We start from the raw sequence: 25284 nt of genomic DNA on the forward strand, positions 1-25284 counted from the left end.
AAATAAGTGTACTGGATAAACACATGCATTAAAAGATATATTAAAATCTTGTTCAACAACCATTTATATTGCAACAACATCTTTGAAGTAGTTCTATATGCATGAAAAATAGTACATGAACTGAAAAATATTGAGTAGATATACAAAAAGCAAAATTAAGTAAATAAAAAGGATAAAATAATATAATTAAGTTCTACATTAGGAATATGTGTGTCCCATTTTCTTATATTGTGTTCTCTTGAACACAATATAACTTGAACTACTTATTGAAAGACAAACATTTTTTGGTAAAAATGGAGTAAGGCAAAGTTCTATCTAGACAGTTAATAAGTAGACTGTATTGATCCCTCATCTCTTTCTCCGAAAAAGGGGAAGTAGATGAGCGTAAGTGGGGATAGTATAAGGAAAGAGAGGAACCGTCTATTATATAATATGTAGACAAGCTAGTTAGGGTTTTCTCTTTATAAGAATAAGGTTACCTCATGGTGCATAGTATGTAATATAAAAACAAAGTATCTCTTGGGTATTATACCTGGTCTATATGGTTTTCTTTTTCTTTTTTTGACTCCATCTGTTCCTTCTGCACCCTTAGTCTCATCATCCACAGCTTCACGCTCAGGACTAGAATCTGACTTCCCATCACAATCCATAAGATCACCTTCTGGAATGAATACATTTATGAAATAAAAAGGAAAATAAACATCCATTACTAAACAAGTAAAAGTGCTAATTGTGCTACTCCATTTTTTTCACTCGACTCAACCTTCATATTTGTTAGGAGTTAAAAATGACAAGGACAAAAAAATTCATCTGTTAAGTCAATAGGGAAATTAAAATCAATACCAAAAAGTGCTTTTATCCAAGTTGATCACTACCATTAACATAAAAATATCCAAGATATAAAAACCTAAACACCTGATATTAAATTTTCCACATTGCTGAAAATAATAAGTCATTTGGAATTTAATTTGTTTGTCCTTAAAAAATATGTTTTTGGGTGAAGAACAAAGCTTTAAAAAAAATGTATAACAGAAAAACTGAAGTCTAAAAACTGAAAATACGCTGAGCATTTAAACTTAAATCATTACATATTGCATAAAAATTACTACAGACATCAAAACATTCAAGAAGGTATAAGAAAATCTAGAGTAATTGTAATTTTAGTTGGTATATGTATCAGTCTATTTGGGTTAGCATACACAAGGTTTTATAGAATTATGATTCCTAAAGGATGAGCCATTAAAAACCACAGGGAAAAACTATCAAGGAAAATTAAAGCTTCCATAAGACAATTTGACATTAATATTACTAAATTTTGTTTTCAAATTGATTATGGTATACAGAATCATATTAAAAACCTATTCTAATTTTATCTTAATCAATTAAATTAAAATAAACACTTGGCATAAAAGCATGGGTAAAGAAGGGAATTTTTAAAAAACAGTTCCTTTTCATAATCTTAATTCCATGCTATTTTAAAAGTCAAAAGTATGATTTATAGTGATATTAAGTACCACCACCAATGCTCCTCAATTATTTTTATATGAAAAATAAGAAAAAAACCATTTTTGTTATGGCATTAAAACACTGTTTAATTCCATGAGTTCGCTGGTACAATTTCAATTGCCTAAAATATCTAAATACTTGATTGTGGTATCACCCAAAATGGCAATACTTTCATATTTTACAAACAACACTGAGGTCATTCCCTAGGAATTCCTTCTTCCCTCTTCCAATGAACAGAAAAATGTCATTAAATAATACTTCATCTCAGGTTGAAAGATTACTTTTTCCCTGAACTAAGGGCTACATTTATTTAAACTGAATTATATCACATCAGTTTAATACATGTTTTATTCGATGGAAATATGTCCATTTATCAAAATGGATGAACCTCAGCTATAGGAAAATAATAGACAAAAATAAAAGGAAATGAGAAAGAATTAAAGTTGAGACAAAATGAAGAGCTGACAAAGGTAAAACAAATTTGTTGAAAAGGCAATAAGAATAATAACTTTAAAATTTATTTATGATTATTTATTAAGAAGCACACAACAATACTTTAAGCAATGTAGTTATGATCTGTTTCACAATGTATATATGAGGGTAGTGAAATTATTCTCATAAATCATCACCAACCACACTAGGCAATTTAACTAAATTAGAATGTGGTTTATGTTATACTTATTAATTTAAAATAAATATCTGTAATTCTTATTTCATTGTTTTCATATTTACAATTGGTTAATGGTTACTCTGCCTAGATTACACTGTAAAAAGTAATTCACAGAATTTACTTCTCTTGAAAAGGATGTATTTGTTTTGAAATGAAAGTACCTTTGCAATGGAGAGGAAAAAAATGTTTTAATAATAGTAATGAAAATGTTTATAAAGATTTTCATTGTCCTGATTTTTTTAAATGCACTATGGCCAATTAAGTATTTTGCATTTAGTTAAGTTCAGATGACTCTTTTTGTATGCTCCAACGTTGTAACTTAAATACTATGTATTATTCAATGTAGTGTCCAAAAAACACTACCTGCTATCAGGAATAATGAGGTTGAAATCTATCAAACTACAGTCAAGTCATCTGAGTTTCCCCACCTGTGATCCTTAAAGATTTGGTGCTCCAGGTGATTTCTCTAAAGAAGGTCTGTTCTAAGAAGATACATGAAAAGAAAAGAACCTGAAAAGGGAAGGTCCAAGAAGACCGCTCACTTAGAACATAAAACCAAAAAAATCAGACTTATGTAAGTCATTACATTAATGGCCTAAACCGAAGTATTTTTAAAACTTATTCAAATTATATACATACTACACACACACCCACACACATCCACGCACACACCAACACACACCAACACACACACACGCACACGCACAAATTGCCCAAAAAAAAAAAAAAAAAAAAAACCAAACAAACAAAAACCAAAAAAACAAAACAATACAAAAACAAAAACAAAAACAAAAAAACACCACACCACTCTTACCTCTACTATCATCCATTTCACCATCCCTTGAATGTTCTGATTGGATGTCTGGGGGTGTTTGGAGAACAGCTACACTATTCTGATTTATGATCTTTAGTTTCAACTTTGGTTTAGTTCGTTTTTTTCTTGGAACTGTAACTGTGAGGCTCTGTAACTGAGACATTCCTGATTCAGTCAAACAAACTCCATCTTGTGTATAGGTCTTCGGGGGATCTAAAAATGATGTTACCCATTAAAGGAATATGAAAATATTTACTGTTTATTTTGAAGATCACACATATTTTTTAAACAAACATCAACAAAAGAATTTTCTCTAAAGGGTCATCATTCTAAAACACAAATCAAAGAACTGAAATATGTGAAATACAGAAATATGCACATGCATTCACAGTTATTAGAAAAAATTAAAATGGCATTACACTAAGACTAAAAGAGATCTGTTGCACCTAAAATTTCACAGATTTTTTTGGTCAACTTTATTAAAAAGTTCTTTTACCATATTTTATATGGTGACAATAATATAGGCAGTCTCCCTTAATAAGTGCTGGAGATTTAATTTTCCAGCACTGATTTGTGAATAACGATAAGAGATAAGAAAACCATAAGCTGGAATGTTCTATATAAGCTAGGAGAGAAAAGCTACTCCAGATTTCTTCTATACATAGAAGGAGTTTTCATCAGCAATATCCTTTCAGATAAAAAGTTAGGATAAAAGGACACTGGACTCTCAATTGGGAATAACTTAATTGAAATTAATAATTAATAATTTCCATATAGATCTGCAAACAGTTGCGTAAAAAGGTTTTGAAACTTATTCTTCATGATAATAATCAGAAATGTTCTCTGATCTGGAGACATTATTTAAAGATAGTATTATTTTCTCATGTCACTAGCAAAAGAAAAAAACTCAACAAAAATTGCATTTCCTAAATTGTAATGGAATATCAAAGAGCAAAAGCTAGAAGCATAGTAGAAATAATGCAAAATGATTTCCGAAAGAATAACTATGGCAAAAGGACTAATGATTAGACATATCATGCATTATATAGGACTTCAGACATATGCAACACAACATATGATTACTCTTTTATAGCAAAATAACTTTTCAACACAAAAAAGTTAAAATTTAAAGTTTTACCTAGCTCTTTTACTTTTGTAACAATTTGAGCTACAATTGATGACTCACAGCAGTCTGAGGAAGGCACTGAAAAGGCAAGAAAAAAAAAAAAAAACCTAAATTTTTTATTTTATTAATTTAATATTATTAATATTAAATGGATGCAAAATTCTTTTTAACAAAGTTCTTTTCCTTCTTAAAATAGCAATATTTTTAAGGATACCGAGTAAGCTATATTTATAATAATTTTTAGAAATAAGGAAGGAAGCCAATTTACAGTATTAAGGTCATGGTGAAAGTGAGATAAAGAAGCAACAGAAAAAATAGAATAGTGGGGAGAAAAAAAAATATATATTTTTTGATATTATCCAAAGTCTTTTAAGTTCTCATAGCTCCTCTCTCCTTCCCAATTGGGGGAAAATATGTTCTATTATCCAGCCTATATAAGCATCACGATTCAGGGTTACTCTATTAACTGGGGATGAAATGATTTATCTCCAGGAAACTATGAAAATAATTGATCTATTGTCCTCATTATGTTTCTATCAAATATTCAGCCATATTGATTAGAACATATTGTTTAAAAAATAGTTCTATGTGACTGAAAGAAGACAATTCTGCTAACATTTCATTATTTTTTATAAAAAAAAAGTTTTCTCTTACCATTTGCTGTAGGTATGTAGGGTCTGCACATAGTACAATCAAAACCAATATCAGCTACATTTTCTACTTCATCCTCAGTATTTAAATTCTGGCAGACAGCATGCATCCATCTAAATAAAAAAACATATTTTTAAACTATTTAGCATTTTTTAAAAATAAATTTTTAAATTATAAAAACAAAACATGAAAAACCGAATGGTTGAAACATGAAGTAGATATAAGAGAAATGTAAAACAATCAAAAGGGAAAAGACATGAGAACATATTTTATAACTGCAGCTTACATATGTATTAGGTGTACTTTCTCTATATCCTGAGATTTGTCTCACCTAAACAGTTAGCATTTTTCCTATTTGTAAGGGTGTGTGTGTGTGTGTGTATAGTATACTCACGTACATGCATAGATATATAAGTTGCCTTTTATCTCATGATATATCTAAGGAATGACTATTATTCTTCTTGATTTTTGATACACACACTTCTTTACATTGTTATAATTGAGTTCTGAAGCAGAGTATTGACATCTAGAAAAGTTTTTTTTTTTTAAATCATTAAAATTATAGAAAAGTGAAATTAAAGTATCAAAAGTCGTGAGCTACTTTTTAATTGAAGTTGAGCAGGCAGAGGTTATGATTAAATTCTGATATTTTACAATACAGGTTTCCTATATCGTGTGGCCTAAGCATCTTAGGAAGGGCCTACTAGAGACATAAAGGTGGGGCAGTGCACAGATCCTGAGCAGGAAAACTTGTGGTAAAAATACAGACTTAATAGTTTTTGTCTCAGAATGTTCCTTAAGCTCCGTTTGCCTCAGCCTCATCATTTGCAAAATAGCAATAATAACAAAAGCAAATTCCTACAATTGAGGTGAGGATCACATATGAATTTCAAGTCAGCCAGCACATCTAACATGTATGGTAACTGAATCTTGGCTGTCCACCATCGTCACCAAATTATTAGAAAGCTATACACAAAACATTTGTTAGCTAAGTAACCTTGCGTTAGCTGCTTAATCTTCACCTGACTCAGAATTATCATTTCTAAAATAAGGGATAATGATAGCACCTACTACTCAGAGGCATTTGGAGTATAAAAAGTAACATTTCTAAAGTGTTTTATAATCCTGGAAATGCCAAGTTTAACAGAATATATTTTCAATATGTTTTTAGTTGACTTGTTGGATTTGAAAAACAAAGTGATTATGTGAATTATATTTTTAACAATTTAGAACTATCATTACATCCTGAGTATATGTTCAACTAGGTCACAATGGTTTTTGAATTTTTTTTCTTATATCCCTTAGGCTTCTTTCAGTGCTACTCAAAATATTATAACCAAAGAAGGAGTTAGAAAATGGAATTCAAAAGAAAAGGTAGGATGTCAAAATAAGGATGTCAAATTAGGATTTGGGGCAAACAGAAGAGGCAAGGGAATAAAAAGAAATGAAGCATAGGCTGGTTACAAAGCTGCGCACACCTCTTTCTGAATACCCTTCCTTCTTTAAATAAGTAGGGAATGCCCAATAATTTGGGCAATAGCTGAATAAGATATGATATATAATTCTGATGGAACACCCCTAGTTGAGACATCTTAAATGAAAGATGAAAAAAGAAACAAACAGAATCAAGAGAACAATGTTACCCAGGAACAGAAATATCATCCACAGCAATTCCAAAGAAAATCTGATGAAAAATGTTGTCTACATCCAGAGAGAGAATTGATAAACTGACAAATGAGGATTTTTAAACTTTTTTTTTTCTTGTTTTGGTTTTTTGAGAGAAAGAAGGCCATTTTTCTTACAACTTGGCTAATTTGGAAATGTTACCTCTCTTCTCAAGTATAAATGATATCACACTGCTTAACTTTCTAAGAAGGATAGAAATTAGAGATGGAATCTACACTTCAAAATTTTAAGAAATGAATGTTAAAAATGTTTCTGCAATTAAGAAATATTTAACACAATAAATAATTTTTTTTTAAAAGGTAGGTGATGGTTGAAAAGAGAAAAAGATCTAAGAATAGGACATGATTATATAACTATGAATATAATAAATATGTACTCAACCCTGGAAACAAAGATAGCAGAAGGGATTGTAAATCAGATTCCAACACTGATATAAAACAAAGACTGACAGAGTTAAAATAAAGGCCTAGAGCAAAATCTGTTATACTTCAAATTAATTTTAAACAGCAACGTGAATGCAATCATACCCTCAGACAGAGAAATAGCAAAAATAAAATTTTATTAAAAGTGGCCAACATAAAAACTACATTTTGTTGAAAGCTATCATAGAAAATGAAAATACACCCAATTAACAAATAAAACTGCACTGAATCTATTTTAAAGAAATGTAATGGATTGATCAAGGCTTTCTAAACTAATTTTTCCAATTCAAGGTTAAACTCCTTGAAGTCAGGGATTATTTTATTCCACATATAACCCAAAATGCCTACCAAGAAACTGAAATTTAATAATTACTATATTTAGATATATGAAAATAATTAGATTTACTTAGAGATACAGAAATAAATCGGTTTTTTTTTTAATTGATGTAGTTACAGTTAACTGATTTTGTCTTGTAACAAGACTTGTAACTGCCAAAATCATGATCCTGTCTCTAAAACCTAGGTATCATTTGTTATACAAACAAGTCTGCTCCAATATTTCTAAGTTTCCAGGTAGCCTCAAACAATGAATATTCATTAGTCACAACAGCAAGGGAGGAGGCTATTTGTCACTAGTCCCTCATTGGCAACTGCTGTCCAATCATGCTTTTGCCAAACCTACAATTCCAACTCTCTGTAACAAATTACATTGTTTTCCCCATTCATCGTTTTCTTATACTATAATAAAGACTAGTGTCCTATTTTATGGTCTTTGGTGACCAATGCAAAATAGCAGATATAATCATTTTTGTGTATAAGTGTATGAGATGGCAATATAGCTCATGAGTGGAAAGTAAGTTAAGGAACTAAGTATTACTGTATTTAAGGAAAGGTCACTATTTTGATATCTCTTATATTAGGGCAGGAGCTGGGATTAAGAAGAGAGTTACAGAACTCACTAACGAAGGAAAAAGAGGGACCTGGAAATCTGGAGAAAAATCTGGAGGATTTTGAAAAAAACTGTTCAATCAAATAACTACTCTATTCCCACATCACTAGATTCATTCTTTCTTATCAAAGATCTAAAACTTGGTAACTACATTTCAAGGTTAAATTTGGTTTATTCTCTAATTAGATTCACTAGAGACTGATTATCTATACTTTGTACTCTTTCCAGATCTCATCCAGTTTCCTAAATTGTTTCTTACTATATTCTATTCTTTTCACTCTATGGGAATTACCTGCTTTTCATAACTTACTTAGCATTTATCTTATAGTTCATAAAAATTCATAAATGATGATAGGGAGCTGGGATTAGATAAAGCAATTCAGCAATCTTGCCAAACATTGTTTTGTGTGATGTTAAAAATTCAACAGTTATAGACATAATCCACCAGAGGGATTATGACACAAGAATACTGGGAAGAATGGAGTAAAAAAACCATATATAAAAATTACAAAAAAGAAGGTATTACCTGTCACATTGTCTACACTGCAGAATAAGATCCTCTTCCCTATAATTACGAGAGCAGACTGGACAAGTAGATAAACTTGCACATGGGGCACATTGGGTATAATTGTTTTGCCATTCACATCGTGGACCTGGAGATGTTGCTCCACAATGTCTGCACCAAACACACCTGCAAAACAAAAAAATACAACAAGTCCAAATTTGGTACCTGTACTACACATTTTTGTCAGATGAGATTGAATATTTAAAATATTTTTAAAAGTTTATTTGAATTGAAATTGTGCAGCTGTAATCTTCCACATTAGAGACAACTACAGAGGTTATTTAATGGTTGTGCTATGGGAAATGGTCCAGGTGTTTGTGCATTTAGAAAACTTCATAGCTTTAATGATGCCAAGTTTCATAAAGTCCATTATTTTTTAAATAACTAGCCAGTGATACTATATGGTTTATAATTATTGTGTAACACAATCTTTCCAAAAACAAAATTTTGAATAACCCAAAGGTTGAAGAGATACATGATGACCAAAGTATGCTAAAGCACATTATCATAAAAACACATACTTGGTAAAGAAAATTATTTGGTCATTTTGTGAGTGAAAAAGAATATTTGCCAGTCATATAAAATAAGAGAAAAAATGTTGAAGAGACACATGAGAAGCAAAAGGCCTTGTGTTCAATGGGTAAAAAATATTTCAATGAAAAAATAAGGAAACAGACAAATATTTCAGAAAAAGAGAACATATAAATGGACTAAAATCTAGGTGACTTCACAGATCAAAGAACTGCAAAGCAACTGAAATCTCAAGTTATTAAAAATACGCAACAAAATATCTGTTATTTAGTGAATGCTGATGTCATCAATAGATGTGATTGGCTTTTTAATGTGAAAAGAAAACAAAAAAGCAAAGGAAAAGGTAGTAATGAAACTCAAAAACAATATACCATTTACACTTCCAGCCTCCTTTGGGAACTGTCTGCAATGGAGGATCCAAGCAGTAAGTGTGATAGCTTATGTCACAGTCATCACAAAGAAGGAGCCTTCCTGGATCAGTGGCTTTGCCACAGGCTTCACAAACTGTGCATTCAAGACATCTCCAGCCTTTACTAAGGACAACTTTGGTGATCTGCAAAAAGGGACTAATTAATGTCATATTAAGACCTGTTTAAAAATGGTACATTATGAAATCTGCTCATCAACGCTGCAAATTATGTTTGTTTGATAACAATTTAAAATAGGACATCTCTCAAAAGTTTAAATCAAAAGCATTTGGTTTTCTTAAAGTGGTCTTTTGTTGTTGCGGGGGGGGGGCGGGGGGGGGAGGGGTTGGGAGAAAATTTTTGAAATGCATTCTCTACAAAAGAAAAATTGTTATTTAAACAAGAATGAAATGTCCTCTCATCAGTCTCAAGGTGACCAATAGCTCAAAAGGACAAAATATATTGTCTCTTCTCAGCAGTTAGGCTCTTTGAATTTCAAAGTACATTTGATAGTACTGACCAATTTTTCATTATCAATTTCCCAGGATACCTACTCCTTACTAACTTGTATGACCAAAAATCCTCCTACAATGTTCTTAGTTAAGTGGGTGAATACTCTTTATTTAAAGGTTTCAAGAGAGGAAGAACCCAGTATTTCACAAAGAAGTCCATTTAACTTTAAGGTAATATAAAGAAAAATTTCCAAAAAATTGGAATTAAGTCCAAAATCTACCTGCAACTTCTACTCTGTAGTGTATCAAAATAGGTCTAATCACTATCACATGACTGCCATACTTACTCCACTTTTAGATTGTAAGATTCTCCCGTATGTCTTCAATACTATATAGCTACTCCAAAACTAAAACTAAAATGTAAGATTCATGAAGATATCATACATAAATTTTATGTTCACAATTCCCTTTATTATTGTACTTACAGCACCTATTTTAATAAAAATCTGTGATAATTACATGTAGTATAAGATTTTGATTTTTCACCTCAATAAAGATGACTCATATCTTAATCATTGGATTTGTTTTAACCACTGAATTCCAATTCTTAAGTATCTACTGGAATTCTTTACCATGATGTCTCAGATACCAACTCTGAAGATCTAAAACTTCTCCAAAACTTGTCAATATTCCTTTCCATAGCATGCTTATTCTTCAAGTCACACAAGCTCAAATCCTCAGTTACCCTAAACACTTTCATTTATCTAATCATCTATATACAATCCTTCCCCAAGGATGACACTGAGATTTCTGGAACTGGGAATTACTCTAATAATTACTTTTATTTTCTTTCAATACCAATAATATTGAGTCTATGCCCTTCTTGCCTCTCTTCTAGGCTATTCCAATTGCTTCCTAATTTGTCTCTTTGCCCTTTCCACCCTTCTTGATTTGAAAATGTCTCTGGACTATGAAGTTTCTGAGTGACTTTTACAACTTCATTTCATAAAAGTCTAATATAAGCATACTACATTCAATCAAACTGAATTATTTGTTTTGCTAAGGTTTCAGTCATCTTACTATGATGTAGGTAGTTACCTGAGAGTACTGACACATCTAGAACTACTGAAATTTTTTGCTTTAAATAATAGGTTCAGGGGTTTCACTCTCCATAATATATTCAGTTAGAAATTGTCTATTCTTACTTGGATCTCTCAGATTTCTATAATTACTCCAATAAACATACTTATAGTCAAACTTGTATCACAGACATTTGCACATATGTGTATAAGTTATCTTCCCCTTAAGGTCTAGGAAAAAAAGGTTTCCCTTCCTCTTTTACTGCCATGGTTTTACCACTTAAAAAATAAAAACAAAAACAAAAACAAAAAACCCACACACATTGTAAATATTTAAGTAAATAGCAAAAATGGTTGAATCTGAGGCTTGTTATCGTCACGTTTCATCTTCTTATACCTAGTAAAATGTTCCACAAAGCAGGTATTTACGACCTGATTGAGCCAATTTCACTGTATATTCTATAAGAAATAAAAACTGATTTTTATCTGACTGGTAAACATTTCAAAAATTTCCTTTAAATTCTATAAAATTCTATAAATTCTATAAAATCCTTTCTCATGATAGCTAAATAAGCATGTGATTTACCCTCATGCCTCTAGTACTTGCTATATGAGAATAACTAGAGACCAAATTATATCACATATAGCTAAGTTAGTCAAATTAAATATCATATTGTCAAAACTTAAGAGAATTAGATACTTGAGACAGAATACCAGACATTTCTCAATATCCGAGAATATTTAGAAAAACCAATGTTTCTCTAGTATACTGCTAATATAGCTAAGTATTCTTCACAAAATCAAAATTATTTGATTGTTAGATAGTGGGTGTGTGTGGGTGTGTGTAGGGTGTGTGTGGGTGTGTGTAGACAAAGACAAAGACACGTTTAATTATAGACTGCTCTTCTGTACTTTTCCTTACTACATATAAAATGATTTCTGATTATGCTAGGGGATTATCTAATTAGTTAAGTCAACCAGAAACTATAGTCAGATATAGGCTACATCAATATAGTGACACTGAAATCAGCTAAATTTCAAAAAAATATTGTTGTGTTATAATTTTGTCCAGGCACTGAGACTGAAAAAGATAATAGAAATTTTGATTAGAGGAGAACCAAGACAAAATAAGTAAAGAGAGAAAATACATTAACTTTAAGCAGGAAGTCATGATTTTTATATTTCCACATTAATATGAAATAAGTTTCCTAATTTTTCTCAATTATCTGACTTTTTAGACCCACACTTAACGATCGCTAATCTCATCTGGTTTCTCCAACTGCTTACTACATATACCTCGAACTGCATGGCTCACAGATCTCTTAAGCTCAATATGTATAATACTCAACTCATTATCAATCTCTCACCCAAACTCTACCTTCTTCTAAACTTCTCCATTTCTCCTGAGGATGACAAAATCTTTCTGGTACCCAAGCTCAAAACCTCATCCTTAAATCTTCTCTTACTCTCTCCTCCATATCTAATCTTCTGTTAAGACCTGATGATTTTATTTTTAAAGTATCTCTAATATATGTACCCTTTTCTCCTATAACAATGCCACAAATTTAGTGTAGCTTATCACTTCAGATATTGCCTTTTGCAATAGTTTGCATTCTAGTTTACGTGCCACAAAAGTCTCTCCAACTCAAACTAATCACCATTTGCCAGCAAAAGTTATCTTCCAAACGTTTATTTCTGACCACTTCACCGTGATTACTCCTGTGGCTTATTATTTTTAAGATGAAATAAAAAATTCTCTGTATGGCAATCACAAAGTTATAATCTGTCAGCTTTGCTCCCAAAATAAGACCTTTCTTAAATTTACTTGCCATTTCTTCATCAATACACTCTTCTTCTCTGTACTGAATGTAAATCTCAGTATTTTCAAAGATATCACTGCCTTTCCCTCATATCTCCAAGTCCTAGATTCCTAAAAATTTCAGGTAAAATCACACCTTGTACAGAAAGCCTCTCCCAATTAGTCCTTGACACTAGTGTCCATATGTAAATTACCTTCCATTTATCCTCCACCTAGCTTTTCAGTGTAGTGTCTCATCCATTAAATTATTCTTAAACTTTAATTCAATTCAGTTTAAATTACTCATTCATTTAACTTTCTTCTTGAGAGTTAGTCATCTTTTTATCCTGAGAAGTTAGCAAACAGTGTGAGATGTAGTAGACATAAAATAGTTGTTTATTGTGTTTATCTTAAACACTGATTAGCTTACATTTTGCATTCCAATACAAAAGTATTAGATCACATTCTTTATATCACAAGTAATTTAATCACCCCCCAAATAAAGGAGCATCTGCTCTATTTCCAAATCTTTACTACAATACTACCAATTATTCTCTAAAATCATCCCATCTATGATTCTTTTATCATTTCCTAGGATACAATAATAAACTGCTACATTCACATACTGTAATTAGTTCATCTATTATCTGATGTCTAAGAAACAATCTTAGATACTCTCGTCATTTCTATTTCTCTACATTGTTTTTTCCACAATTTTTAATTTCTTCATTGAAAGGCTGTTTTGCTTCCCTCCCTAATAATATTATCCACTCCATTAAACCCATCCCTCCAGTCAAAATTTGTTCCTTTGATTCTTGTCTTTAAAAAAAAAAAAAAAAAACACATTTTAAGTCATTTATCCACTACTTGGTTAATAGATCACTTTGAAGGCTAAGTTACTTTTTGTGGCTACTCTCTTTTGGCTTTTGTAATATGTATTTCAAGAACTCCTCTTATTTATAGTAAAGGCTTCCCATGCCTTATTTGATTCACACCATATGTAGTTAGTTCCCTGTTGACTAAACTGCTACTTTCTGGATGCTTGCTATGAGTGTGTGCTTGCTTGTGTCTGTGTATGTTTGTGTATATCTATTGATTTTAATGTAAGAACTTTGAATTGTGGAATTAAAATTCTGGGTCTTTCTACATCTAACATGAAAGTAACAATTTAAATGTTGTAGTAAATACCATATTATGGGCTTTTTACATCATCACATACCATACAAATTAAATTTTCTCTCTTTTTATGCCAGACTAAAAATTCTAAAACAGTAATCAAATATATATATGCTGATAATTGATAAAAGATAATTAAGTTAAATCATTTCCTTGCAAATGAAAATTTCAGCATTTTTTCCTTTAAAATAATTCAAACTATTATTTCATATAAATATTACAAACCATCTCATTCAGACCAGTTTATTTATGGTTAGAGAACTGGGAAAAGGCTAATGTCTACTGAACATCATCGAATTCTATTAAAACCTATGGAATGAAATTTAATTTAAGTCTTTCAAAAATAACAAAGAAAACAATTGACTAATAACAATTATTAGTCAAAAAAATATTTTAAAACAATTATTGATTCTTTTTTTAAAAATAGCACCATTAAGTTGAAACTAAACAAAATAAAGCCAAAATAACCCAACAAAAACAACTCAGATTTTTAAATATAACAACACTCACCTTAATACTGACACAGTACGGATGGTAACACTGACCACACTGAGAACATGCTAGCAGCCTTCCTTCTGCCCCTTGGCCAAAACTTCCACAAACTACACACATATCCTGAATTAAAAAAAATAAAATCCTTTTTTTGCATCAAATTAAGTGACAAAAAATTTGCATCAATTCAAACAGAAAAACAATAAGCTAAAAGCTAAAATACTTTAAAGAACAGAAACTAGATGCTTAAATAGCAAAGATGACAAGAAATACAAAAAGAATATCCCCTAACCTGATGTAAAGTGAACTTGTCACTGCTAGAAAACAAGACTACTGTATTATGCATGGAATTTTCTTCTTCATCCTTGCTTGATAAAATATCCATAGAAGAAACCTATAAAAGAATGAAATTTAAGTTTTATTGCATTTTATCATTCAGAAGACGTTAATACTTTTGTAAAATTTAAGTAAATATAAATCAAATTCACCAAAATCTTGTGTGTTTATATATTTTCCTTGTTTTTAAAGTAAAATAATCAGAAATGTAGGCTATACACATTTTTTTCCAGCTATTTACTTCCCTTTTAATCTTGTTTGCCTTGGGTTTGTTTGTGAAAACTTTTTTAATTTGATGTAATCCAAGTTGTCCATTTTGCCTTTCATAATGTTCTCTAGTTCCTCTTTGGTCATGAATTCCTTCCTTCTTCAAAGATCTGATAGGTTAATTATTCTTTGGTCTTGTAATTTGTTTATATAGTATCACCTTTTATGCCTAAATCATGTACCCATTTGGAACTTATTTTGGTGTGAAGTGTGAGATGTAGATCTATGTTGAGTTTCTAACATATTATTTTCTTATTTTCCCAGCGATTTTTGTTAAATAATGAGTTCTTTTTCTAGAAGCTTGAGTTTGGGACTTTATCGCCAAATAATAGATTACTATAGACTTAGATTATTTTATCAAGTGTATCTAATCTATTCCACAGATCTACTGCTTCATTTCTTAGCCAATACCAAATGATTTGGATGACTGTTGCTTTAAAATGTAGTTTTAGGTTTTAGTAAGCCACCATCCTTTGTATTTTTTTCATTAATTCCTTTGATATTCTTGACATTTTGTTCTACCAGATGAATTGTTTTTATTTTTTCTAATTCAAAAAATAATTTTTTTTAGCAACATAATTTCTATGTCACTGAACAAGTAGACTTATTTAGGCAGAACTGTCACAATGTTATTATATTTTTAAGTTTATATTATTTTATTATATGTAATTATGTAAAATATATCATTTTTTATATATTATATAATTTTATTTTATATGGGTAAGCTAAACCTATAATAACTGTTATTTTTCAAATTGTTTACATTTGTCTTTGTTAGAAGTAGTTTGTAATAGTGTTCAAATAGTTCTAGGTTTGTCTTGGCAAGCAGACATCCAAATATTTTGTCTAGTTATTATAAATGAAATTTCTCTTTTTCTTGCTGATGGGCTTTGTCAATAGTTCATAAAAATGCTGACTTCCGTGGGTTTATTTTATATCCTGCAACTTTGCTACGGTTGTTAAGTGTTTTGAATCGGTTTTTGGATAATTTTCTAGGATTCTTTAGGTATATCTATCATCTTATCTGCAAAGAGTGACAGTTTTATTTCCTCATTGTCTATTTCAATTCCTTTAATTTCTTTTTCTTTTCTTTTGGCTAAAACCAATATTTCCAGTACAAAGTTGAATAATAGCGGTATTAATGGGCATCCTTGTTTTACTCCTGATCTTAATGGAAAAACTCCCAGCTTCTCTCCATGACAAATAATGCTTGAAAAATATCAATTACTCATGGTTAGGTCAAGTTAATATAATAAAAATAACAATTTTGCCTCAATTAGTCTCCTTGTCCAGTGCCATAGTAATTACATTGCCAATTGGTTTTAAATAGATACATTATGGTGTGAGAAGGATAAAAATGATCATCGGAAAGAGTCACAAAAACAACTGACAAGACACACAAGAGAAAGAAAGCAGCATACACAATAAATGCAACAATTTGATAGATGTAAAGAACAAAAATATAAAAATAAATGTTGTGATATACTATAGTAGCTAACAATTCTATAAGAATCACTGCTGGCAAAAACAAAGAGAGCGGAAGGACACAAATTAGTGTACAGAATGGGACATAAGATATATGTAATCAAGTGGATTATTTGTTTTGCTTAATTGTATATATCTTTTACAAGAATTGCATTTCCCCTGTAAACTAAATTAATTCTGAGGTGTCATTTCAAATTGATCAGATTGGCTAACATACCAAAAACGAAAAATGATAAATGTTGGAAAGGATATGGAAAAATGAGAACATTTATGTATTGCTGGTGGAGTTCTGAACTAATCCAATCATTCTGGACAAAAATTTGAAACTTTACCTACAGGAATATCAAAATTGTATATAGTAATTAACAGAGCAATACTATTACTAGGTCTGTATTTTTTTTAATTGGGGATGCAATGGAGGCAAAGAGAGAAAAACCATCTTTCTCTTCAAAAATAAATTTATAGCAGCTTTTTTTTATTGGGGGCAAAAATTGGACATTGGGGATATTTCCATTATTGGGGAAAATACCTTAAAAATTATTATGGATGAAACTTGAAGGATTGTAGCCTTTATAATCAGTTGCTCTCAGAATTGGATAGAGAAATTTGTCCACTCTTTAGGACCTGAATCCAAATCCATCACAGATACTTACTATCAGTGTGATCTCGGGCAAGTCATTTAACTTTTGTTAGTCTCAGTTTGCTTAACTTTAAAATGAGGAAAATAATAGACCTACCCTTAAGAATTATCCTGAGGGGTTCTGTGAATAAAACGTTATTTAAAAAAAAAAAAAAAAAGAATTATCCTGAGAAACAAGTATTGATAAAAAGTGGTTAGCACAATGCATATAGCACAATAGGTGCTATAAAAAATACTTGGTCCATTCCTCATCCCTGCCAAGATAGGAAAAATGCAGTAAGAAGAAGCAAAAAGTAACATGCACTTAAGTACTAAAAAACTAAGAATGGAATCAATTTCAGACATGGTACATTTGAGATGCAACTGCATATACAGGTGTTATTCAGAACAGGCTGGTCTTGATATAAAGAAGTATCACAGAATAGAAATAAAGACTGTACAACTCAAAGTTACCTTCAGAGACAATTTGTGGGAGATAAATGGATTACCACATAGAAAAGATCTAAAAAAGCAAAAAGCCCAGGAAAGAATTTCATAACAAACTTGTCTAAAGATGTGATATGGATGCCCAATTAGAAAAACACAACAAAGGAAACAGAAAGACCTATAAAAGGAGAACATAGAGCATGAAAACATAGGAAAGAAAGATCACCTATGAAAAAGGAGTGAGTTTGTGTCAAATACTACAAAGATAGCAAGAACAGGAAAAAACTAAGAAAAGATCATTGGATTTTGCAATTATAAAGTTAGCTGAGGATCTCTTCAAGAGAACAAAGTAGAGTGGTGAAGTTAAAAGCCAAATTGATCAAGCTTGAGTTGCTCTGGAGGAATACAAGAGCTGAAAACTGGTACTGAAGATGGGAATCCAGGAGAAATAAAATGGAACAGGAAAGCAATGAAAAATAAGTGTAGGTGTGATCATGTATGAAATAATTCGCATAACTGACAATTTGCAAGACAGGATATAATAATTCATTTTTTCTACAAATGTTTGTTCACAAAATGTTTGGTGACTGACTAAAACCTTTTCTGTCTGAAAAATGTTCATCTTCTTAACCAAACTCACAATAATAGCATTTAAAAAAAATAAAAAAACTTTTAGCAATAATTCATATTATTGAACTGCCAATAATTATAACCATATTTATAACTTAGAAGTATAAATAAAATCCCAAGAATAAAAGATAGGGTAAAGAGGTAAAGGGTAAGAGAAGATAAAAAGATATGTTTCAATGCCATTTACTTGAAATGCTGATTAGAAAAAATGATGAAGAAGAGTTAAGAGTATAATCTCATTATCCAGAACATAGCACAAAGTCCTATACCTAATGGGGATATAAATATCAAAATGATTTTAAAGAGCAGGAAAAGTCTAATGTACTTCAGAAAAGATTGAATAGGAAAAGAAAAAAAGAAAAGATTGAATAGGACTAGAAGCAGAGTTTTATACATTCTTTTTAGCCTAACAACTTTTTTAAAGCCTTAAATATACATTAAATGATTTGATAAGGAAAAAAATACCAGCATATTTAGTAGTACATAAACTAAAAATTAATTAACCTTACCCCTGGAAGAACCAGAGCTCCAATCCCACTTTTGAGTTTGGATCTGCCTCGGCCACCTCGGCCAGAAAGTCCCGCACCTCGTGGTCTTCGTTTCCCAGGGAATCCAGATCCACGACCCTAGTAAAGTAATATTTTCCAAAATTGTATATAATTATTAACAAAAGATGTGACTAAAAACCCATCATTTTTTTTTTTTAAAATTACTAACACCATTTAAACAATGAGACTGCTTGGAGACAGCAGCCACATGATTTCACTCAATTAAAAAAAAAAAGAGAGAGAGAAGAAGAAATGAAAAAAAAAAAAAGAAAACCATGGCTATCATGAGTTAAAAGTCAAAAAAATTCAAACAAAGAACATAAATATAATTCAAGCAAAGGAATGCAATCTTTAAAATCTATTACGTTATGGGGTTTTTTTTAGGGGGGGGGGCGCAGGGGGGAGAAGAGATCAATTCTTCCTTATTCAATCCTGCTTGTGTAAAAGGAACGTAACAATTTGATCTACAAGTATAGAACACAATATCTAAAGTAAATAGTCCCACAATCCCAGAAACGTGATCTGTAAGAATCTGTAAGCCTCAAATGATAAATCTTGGATAAAAATCTTGGATAGCTAGTCAATAATGAAAAAGTTCCCCCAAAAAAATATTTTCCTGTAAATACTTGGAACTCTGGGGGCACGTGTAAACTTTCAAAGTGGAAAAATATTTTCTCCAAGACATTGAAGAAATATTAAATATCAACTACATAGATTCCATTTTCTTCTTTACCAATTAATTCTCTGGATCAATTTTTATGGCATTACCCTGCCTTCATCGTGACTTTGCAGAGAGATGAAAATTTATTTTAAGCTCATAAGAGTTTAAACAATAAATAAAAGATCATGACTTGAAAGCTTAAAACATTTAATTATGACTTCTTGTGATTTTAATTCAATATAAAAAAGAAATGCAATTACATAATCCCAAAAGTAAAACAAATATTAAAATCAGAATTAAACAAATCTGTGCTTGAATTACAGCTTGGTTATGTACCCAACTAATTAACTCATTTAACTGTTCCAGGATTCCATTTTAACACATACAGAATTAAAGTATTGGGCTAAAAAATCTCCAGCTAAAAATATTGTAATTCATAATGTCATTTTTATAAATCAAATTTGCTGATGTTCAACTCCACAAAAATCTTTCATTTCTTTGTTTCTATAGCTGTGTGTTTCTATACAATAAAGAAAAAAAAATAGTTATCTTTTAATTTTATTGAAGGGAAATTTTGTCTTGGATGCTAAATAAGCATTTTATGAAAACTGTACATATATTCAATTGATAAGAATATAATTTTATATTTTAGAGCTGTTTAACTGGTTATGTTTCTTGATATGATGGAACAACTAGGTGGCAAGATAGTGTGTTGGGGCTCAAGTCAGGAAGAGTTTAAAAGAATTTAAATCTGGTTTTAGAAACTTACTATCTGTATGAGTGGAGGAAGTCACTTAACTTGTTTGTCCATTGGTAAATGAGCTAGTATCTTTGCACCAAGAAAATCTCAAATGAAGTTAGAGTCAGATATAATCTGAATGACTGAACAACAATTATTAAGATCAAGTTGGCAGCAAAATGATTTCTATTAGGATGATAAAAAGGAATAAAATTTCATGCAAAATATTTTTACGTAAATGTTATTAACAAGATTATTTAGGTATAATGGAATGGTAGGTCATATTCATAATTCTAATCAATATGATCCAACTTCAAATTATTAAATGGTTTCTATTCACCTTCACTAAAATCTCTAGGGTATTGTCAGTTTCATTAATTTATTCTTGCAGGGTAGCAGGTTGCAAAAATAGTGTTATTCAAATGAATTGTCTTATTCATATTTCTAGTAAGATATAGGTATTTCAAAAGAATGCAATATTTAGAACCAGTGGCAAAATTAAGGATATTCTGCAGTTTTGCTTTTGCCCAACATTTCATTAACAGTCACTTCAGAAGTAGCAGTTGTCTTATAAGCTCTGGAAATGTATACCTTCATAATAAATCTTTATATTTCTTTTCTTTATAGTCAAAACAGAATTCAATCATGTTTATCCAGCCATTAAGGAATACCCTAAATTACCAAAAATATACTTAACCTATAACCAAAAAAAGGAAAAGATCTTGCATTCTCAAGAGATAGTATTAGAAGAGTAAAGTATCAAAAGCTTTGAATAATATTTACATTCTGTTGAACTGACTAAAATGCAATTAAAATAAAATCCAAAGAGCCATCCAAAAAGTCTCACTAGAGTTTCACTAGCTTTAGGTATAATAATTTCCAAAAGGGTAGTAGTAAGACTGATAATCTTAATTTTTGACAGTGTCCAATGCATATGAAAAAACTTTGAAAATACTCTCTAAAATTCCTAAGATGCTAAACAATGCTTAACAATTTATAAATGTGAGGGTATAAATCGGAAGGTTGCAGCTAGATTGCTCTTACCCACCATATCTTAATACAATTTTATTAATAGTCCCTGAATAAAACTATTTCAGCTTTTCCTTTATATTATGGAAACATAATAGCAATGTAAAAAACCCAAAAAGAAAATATTATTTAGCACAACTAGGACACAATATATCAATGTCTTTTAAAATTGTAGGTAATCCTAATAATTAAAATGAGCATTAAGTTTTAATATCAAGTTTCCTTCCTAGTATGTTCTAATCTATCATCAATTCATTTTAATGTTTTAATTTAAAACTGAAAAACCAAATGTAATAAATTCTGGTTGCATTCACATAAAAAAATTTGTGAAATCTGTTATCAAAACATGGAATTTACTATAACTTGAAGCAGTTAATTATTTATAGTCAGTACAAAGACAGCCATATCTTTCATGAATAATTCTATAGTGTTTCAATACTTAAAAAAAAAAATTAACAGTCACAAAAAGAGATGCTAAGGATGTGAACAGTTAAATAACATGAACTCCATCCTTTGTTAACCTCTGGGTGGATCTATTTCTAGTTTACCAAATAAATAATTGCAAGGACTAAATTATACATATGAACAGGCAAATCCTTATGTTTCATCCATTTTAAGACTGAAAAAAAATGAAATGCAAAGCTACAACAGCTAAATTACATATACATAAATATCTTCATTCTCCTCTAATAACAGGTTTAATCAGAAATAAAAGATGATACACAGAAATTTATTTACCACTTTGATGCTCCAAATGGTACTGCCAGTAAGCTGTCTGGGTTTAAAAATTTCCCGGCCTTCTGAAATGTCTGGGGACCATGAAGGTGGGCTCACTGTATTATTGGTAGTCCAAGCCCCCTAGGATATGGCAGGTGAGAAAATAGATGTATAAAACTCAGCAACATAAAAAGTCAAAGCGAGCAACTAAAGATTTTAGGATAGCAAAAGCAAATGTAAACGTATGGAAATTTAGGACAAATTGTTCAAAGAGGGTAAAAATTAACTGATTCCTTATTGTAACGTTACAATAATGTTTATGACTTCCTTTTAGGTAAGAATGTTCACTGAGAAGATTAAAGATTAAAACAACAGGAAATCACAACACATTAACAAAAATGCTGATACAAGATCACTAATAGTGTATACATAATAATTATAACATAAAATAATGTCCAAATCCTATTTTAACAACTGTATGGGGATTTTAGTGTATCTCAACACCAGAAAAACAATGGGTTGGCTTATCACACCACACAATTTTATTGCTACAATCATAACTTAATAGGCAGAGAGGCATTAAAAATAATTATCTAACAAGGCAGACTATTACATAAAGGTATATAAAAATATGAGGGATACACATATGTATACAAATATACATATAATTATAACACATTAATTTTATTAGCATATTAATTTAATTTAGGGCTAAAAATCTACACCAAAAGACTGACATACTGGATTAACTGGAGATAAAAAGCAAATAAAATTAGGGCAAATTGTCCTTAATTCACAAATTTAAAATGTCCAAAAAAAAGGTTATAAATTATATTGATCATAAAAATGTCACTAAAAGGTAAGAGTTAGAATTAGAACTATTTGGGAAAATATAATTTCACTTCTAAAGAACCATATTCATCAATCATTTGAACTAATCCAATGTACATGTTCAGCTTAAAAAAGTTTCAAGGATCACATAAAATTTTTAAATGAAACATTTAACTTTTGTCAAGGAAAAATATCTCCTGGGGAAAAGTCAATTTTGAGTCTTACAATTTACTAATTTATGTGCTTGTTATAAATTACAAAATCAACAACCAAACTGTTAAGACATTAAAATGAAAACACTGCACATTTACTTACCAGGCTCTATAATGTTATCAAAATCACAATTAGCATCTTCATATCACAAAATTAATACTGCCAGAAATTAAATAGGCATCAATCTGAAATTTTAAGATATTGGCTCTTAACTAGAATAAGAGCAATGGATACTAAAAAGTATGAAATTAAAACTATATTAAATGGAATAGACAAATGGAATTCTGCTACATGAATGTTTTCATTCTGCTTGTCAAGATCTTCCCTTTATTCTTAATATGTGGGGAGAAAGTGACATGCAAGGAATCTGGGTTATAAGTTTTATTCATAATAAAAGACAATGTAGCATTTAAAATAATTTAACAGACTATGAAATTACTTAATGATTCAATATGCAAAAGGTAAAATTATTGTTGATAGTTAACTATTTTCATCAGGACTCAAGCCACTAATATCCTATAAAAATAATGGCTCATCTTAGTGTACTTAAAAGGTTCCAAACAAATCCATCTTGTACAAGCCATGTCTGGTTGCACTGCTAAATATATATTTATGTATATGGAAATATCCTCTTCCATATATGCAAAAACATCTAAAAATTTCAGCAATTATATTGGGGTCAAATTTTTTTCTACTGGAGCTTATTTCTACAAGATGATAGCTGATTAATACAATTAAATTTTGTTGAAACCAAGAGTCATGAAAATAATTCTGTACTTTGACATAAGCAGGAAGCACAATATCTCAAACTTTAAATTGAGGCAAAACTGCAACCAAATATTAAAAAAAATGAAAGAAAAAAGATCTTAAATCAAAAACCCTAAATAAATGTTTCTTTTACAAAACACTTTAACAAGAACAACAATATAATTAATATCACCATATTCAACTAACTTATATGGCTTTAAGTGGATAGAACATAGTACACCAATGATTTTTAGGTGTTAGAAAGTCAAGATCTTTGATTCCTATCATCAGACACACTTTCAACTACTACTGATAAGTTTGAGTGATGTAAACAAGTGTTACTTATGTATAGGAATAGGTACCAGTGGTAGAATAAATACATTAAAATGCATGTATACATACACACATGTATGCATAAGCACATACTTGTAAATATAAAGAAATAACCAGAGTTCAACACTCGCGGGGCTCAGATTACATTCAAAGAGTACTAATATTCTAAATCAAACTATCACAAAAATTCTACACTAACATTTTTACAGGCATGCTGTCTGAATCCTCCTTTAAAGGCCAAAATGTTAACTCTAATCCAGGGCTTCCCCCATCCTTGTCATTCAAGTCGACTACTTCTGTCTAGCCAACACAAATGCCCTCCATGTTCTCCTCCCTATTCACTACAAATCTTATCAACTCAGACCTCATCTTTCTAGACAAATACTTGTCATATTTAAAAATTTTTTTCATTCATTTTCATTTTTCAGAAGACTACTATATTTCCTTCACTAGCCCCAAGCTCCTAATTGTGACACCTCAAATCACACTTGGACCTACTCTCTAATTAAATAGCTCCTGTGAAAAATTCATATTAAGGAGGGCCCATAAAGCACTGATGTCTCATTCCATTCCAAGATGAGTTTGAGACATTCATTATCATACCTTTGTCCCCCAGTGTTACCCCTCATCTGTATTACTAGCATTTAGGACAGTGCCTGAAAATTAGTAAACCTGATTCAGGCTGCATCAATCTCAGTCATAAACTATTTTTTTATCTCCTTGCAATACAATGGGAACTGAGGATGCCAGATCACTACAAAGCATTCCTAATGTTATCCATTCATTTTTTTCTACTTTATCTCACAAGGCACAGAAATAGAATATATTCTATCCCTTCACACTCACTTTTAAAGATGTCACCAAACAACCAACCCGTGAATTATTTATGCTATTCAGCTATATCTTTGCTTCAAGATTTTTGTTGTTATTTACCTTTCCAATCAGGAAAATGGATAAAACATTTGTTGATGACTTTGACAGATTCTCTATGTCTTTCTATCCCTTAGGTCTTCAATCAATGAAACATTCATTATCCAATTATAATTCTAATGGCTGATAACCACTAAGGCATCATTAATGGTATCACAGAATACTAAATTTGAGAATTAGGAAGGCCTCATTCCAAACCTTATACCAGATGATTACTAGTTATATGACGATATTTATATCTACTTTCCTAACCTATATTTCCTAATCTATAATGCCTAAAGTTCTCTAATGACATTGAAAATATAAAAAGATATACTAAATAAGATGATCAAGATGAAATGTTGGAATTTTATAAGGTCATTCATTAAGGAATTGAATTCTAGGTTGCTTAAATTTATATTCTGTTTCCTTGAAATTTGTTCAATTCA

The 25284-nt window shown here is 30.4% G+C and overlaps 1 protein-coding gene across 15 annotated transcripts in view; it reads right to left on the reverse strand.

The window, feature by feature from the left end:
• KMT2C (lysine methyltransferase 2C) overlaps positions 1 to 25284 on the reverse strand; it is a 242261-nt gene that overhangs the window by 78461 nt on the left and 138516 nt on the right. For 10 of the 15 annotated variants that reach the window (XM_031939470.1, XM_031939475.1, XM_031939472.1 and 7 more), the window contains 11 exons: positions 21824 to 21943; positions 18618 to 18734; positions 14617 to 14718; positions 14343 to 14447; positions 9292 to 9473; positions 8351 to 8515; positions 4771 to 4880; positions 4129 to 4194; positions 2991 to 3203; positions 2605 to 2658; positions 533 to 661 (listed from right to left, as the gene is read on the reverse strand). In XM_031939470.1, the coding sequence (XP_031795330.1) occupies positions 533 to 661; positions 2605 to 2658; positions 2991 to 3203; positions 4129 to 4194; positions 4771 to 4880; positions 8351 to 8515; positions 9292 to 9473; positions 14343 to 14447; positions 14617 to 14718; positions 18618 to 18734; positions 21824 to 21943 (1363 nt within the window). The remainder of the gene's footprint in view (positions 1 to 532; positions 662 to 2604; positions 2659 to 2990; positions 3204 to 4128; positions 4195 to 4770; positions 4881 to 8350; positions 8516 to 9291; positions 9474 to 14342; positions 14448 to 14616; positions 14719 to 18617; positions 18735 to 21823; positions 21944 to 25284) is intronic. The other 5 variants (XM_031939483.1, XM_031939481.1, XM_031939480.1 and 2 more) reach the window with 3 other exon arrangements.

The sequence above is a fragment of the Sarcophilus harrisii genome, chromosome 5 (genome assembly GCF_902635505.1).
Source record: "Sarcophilus harrisii chromosome 5, mSarHar1.11, whole genome shotgun sequence".
Classification (NCBI taxonomy): domain Eukaryota; kingdom Metazoa; phylum Chordata; class Mammalia; order Dasyuromorphia; family Dasyuridae; genus Sarcophilus; species Sarcophilus harrisii.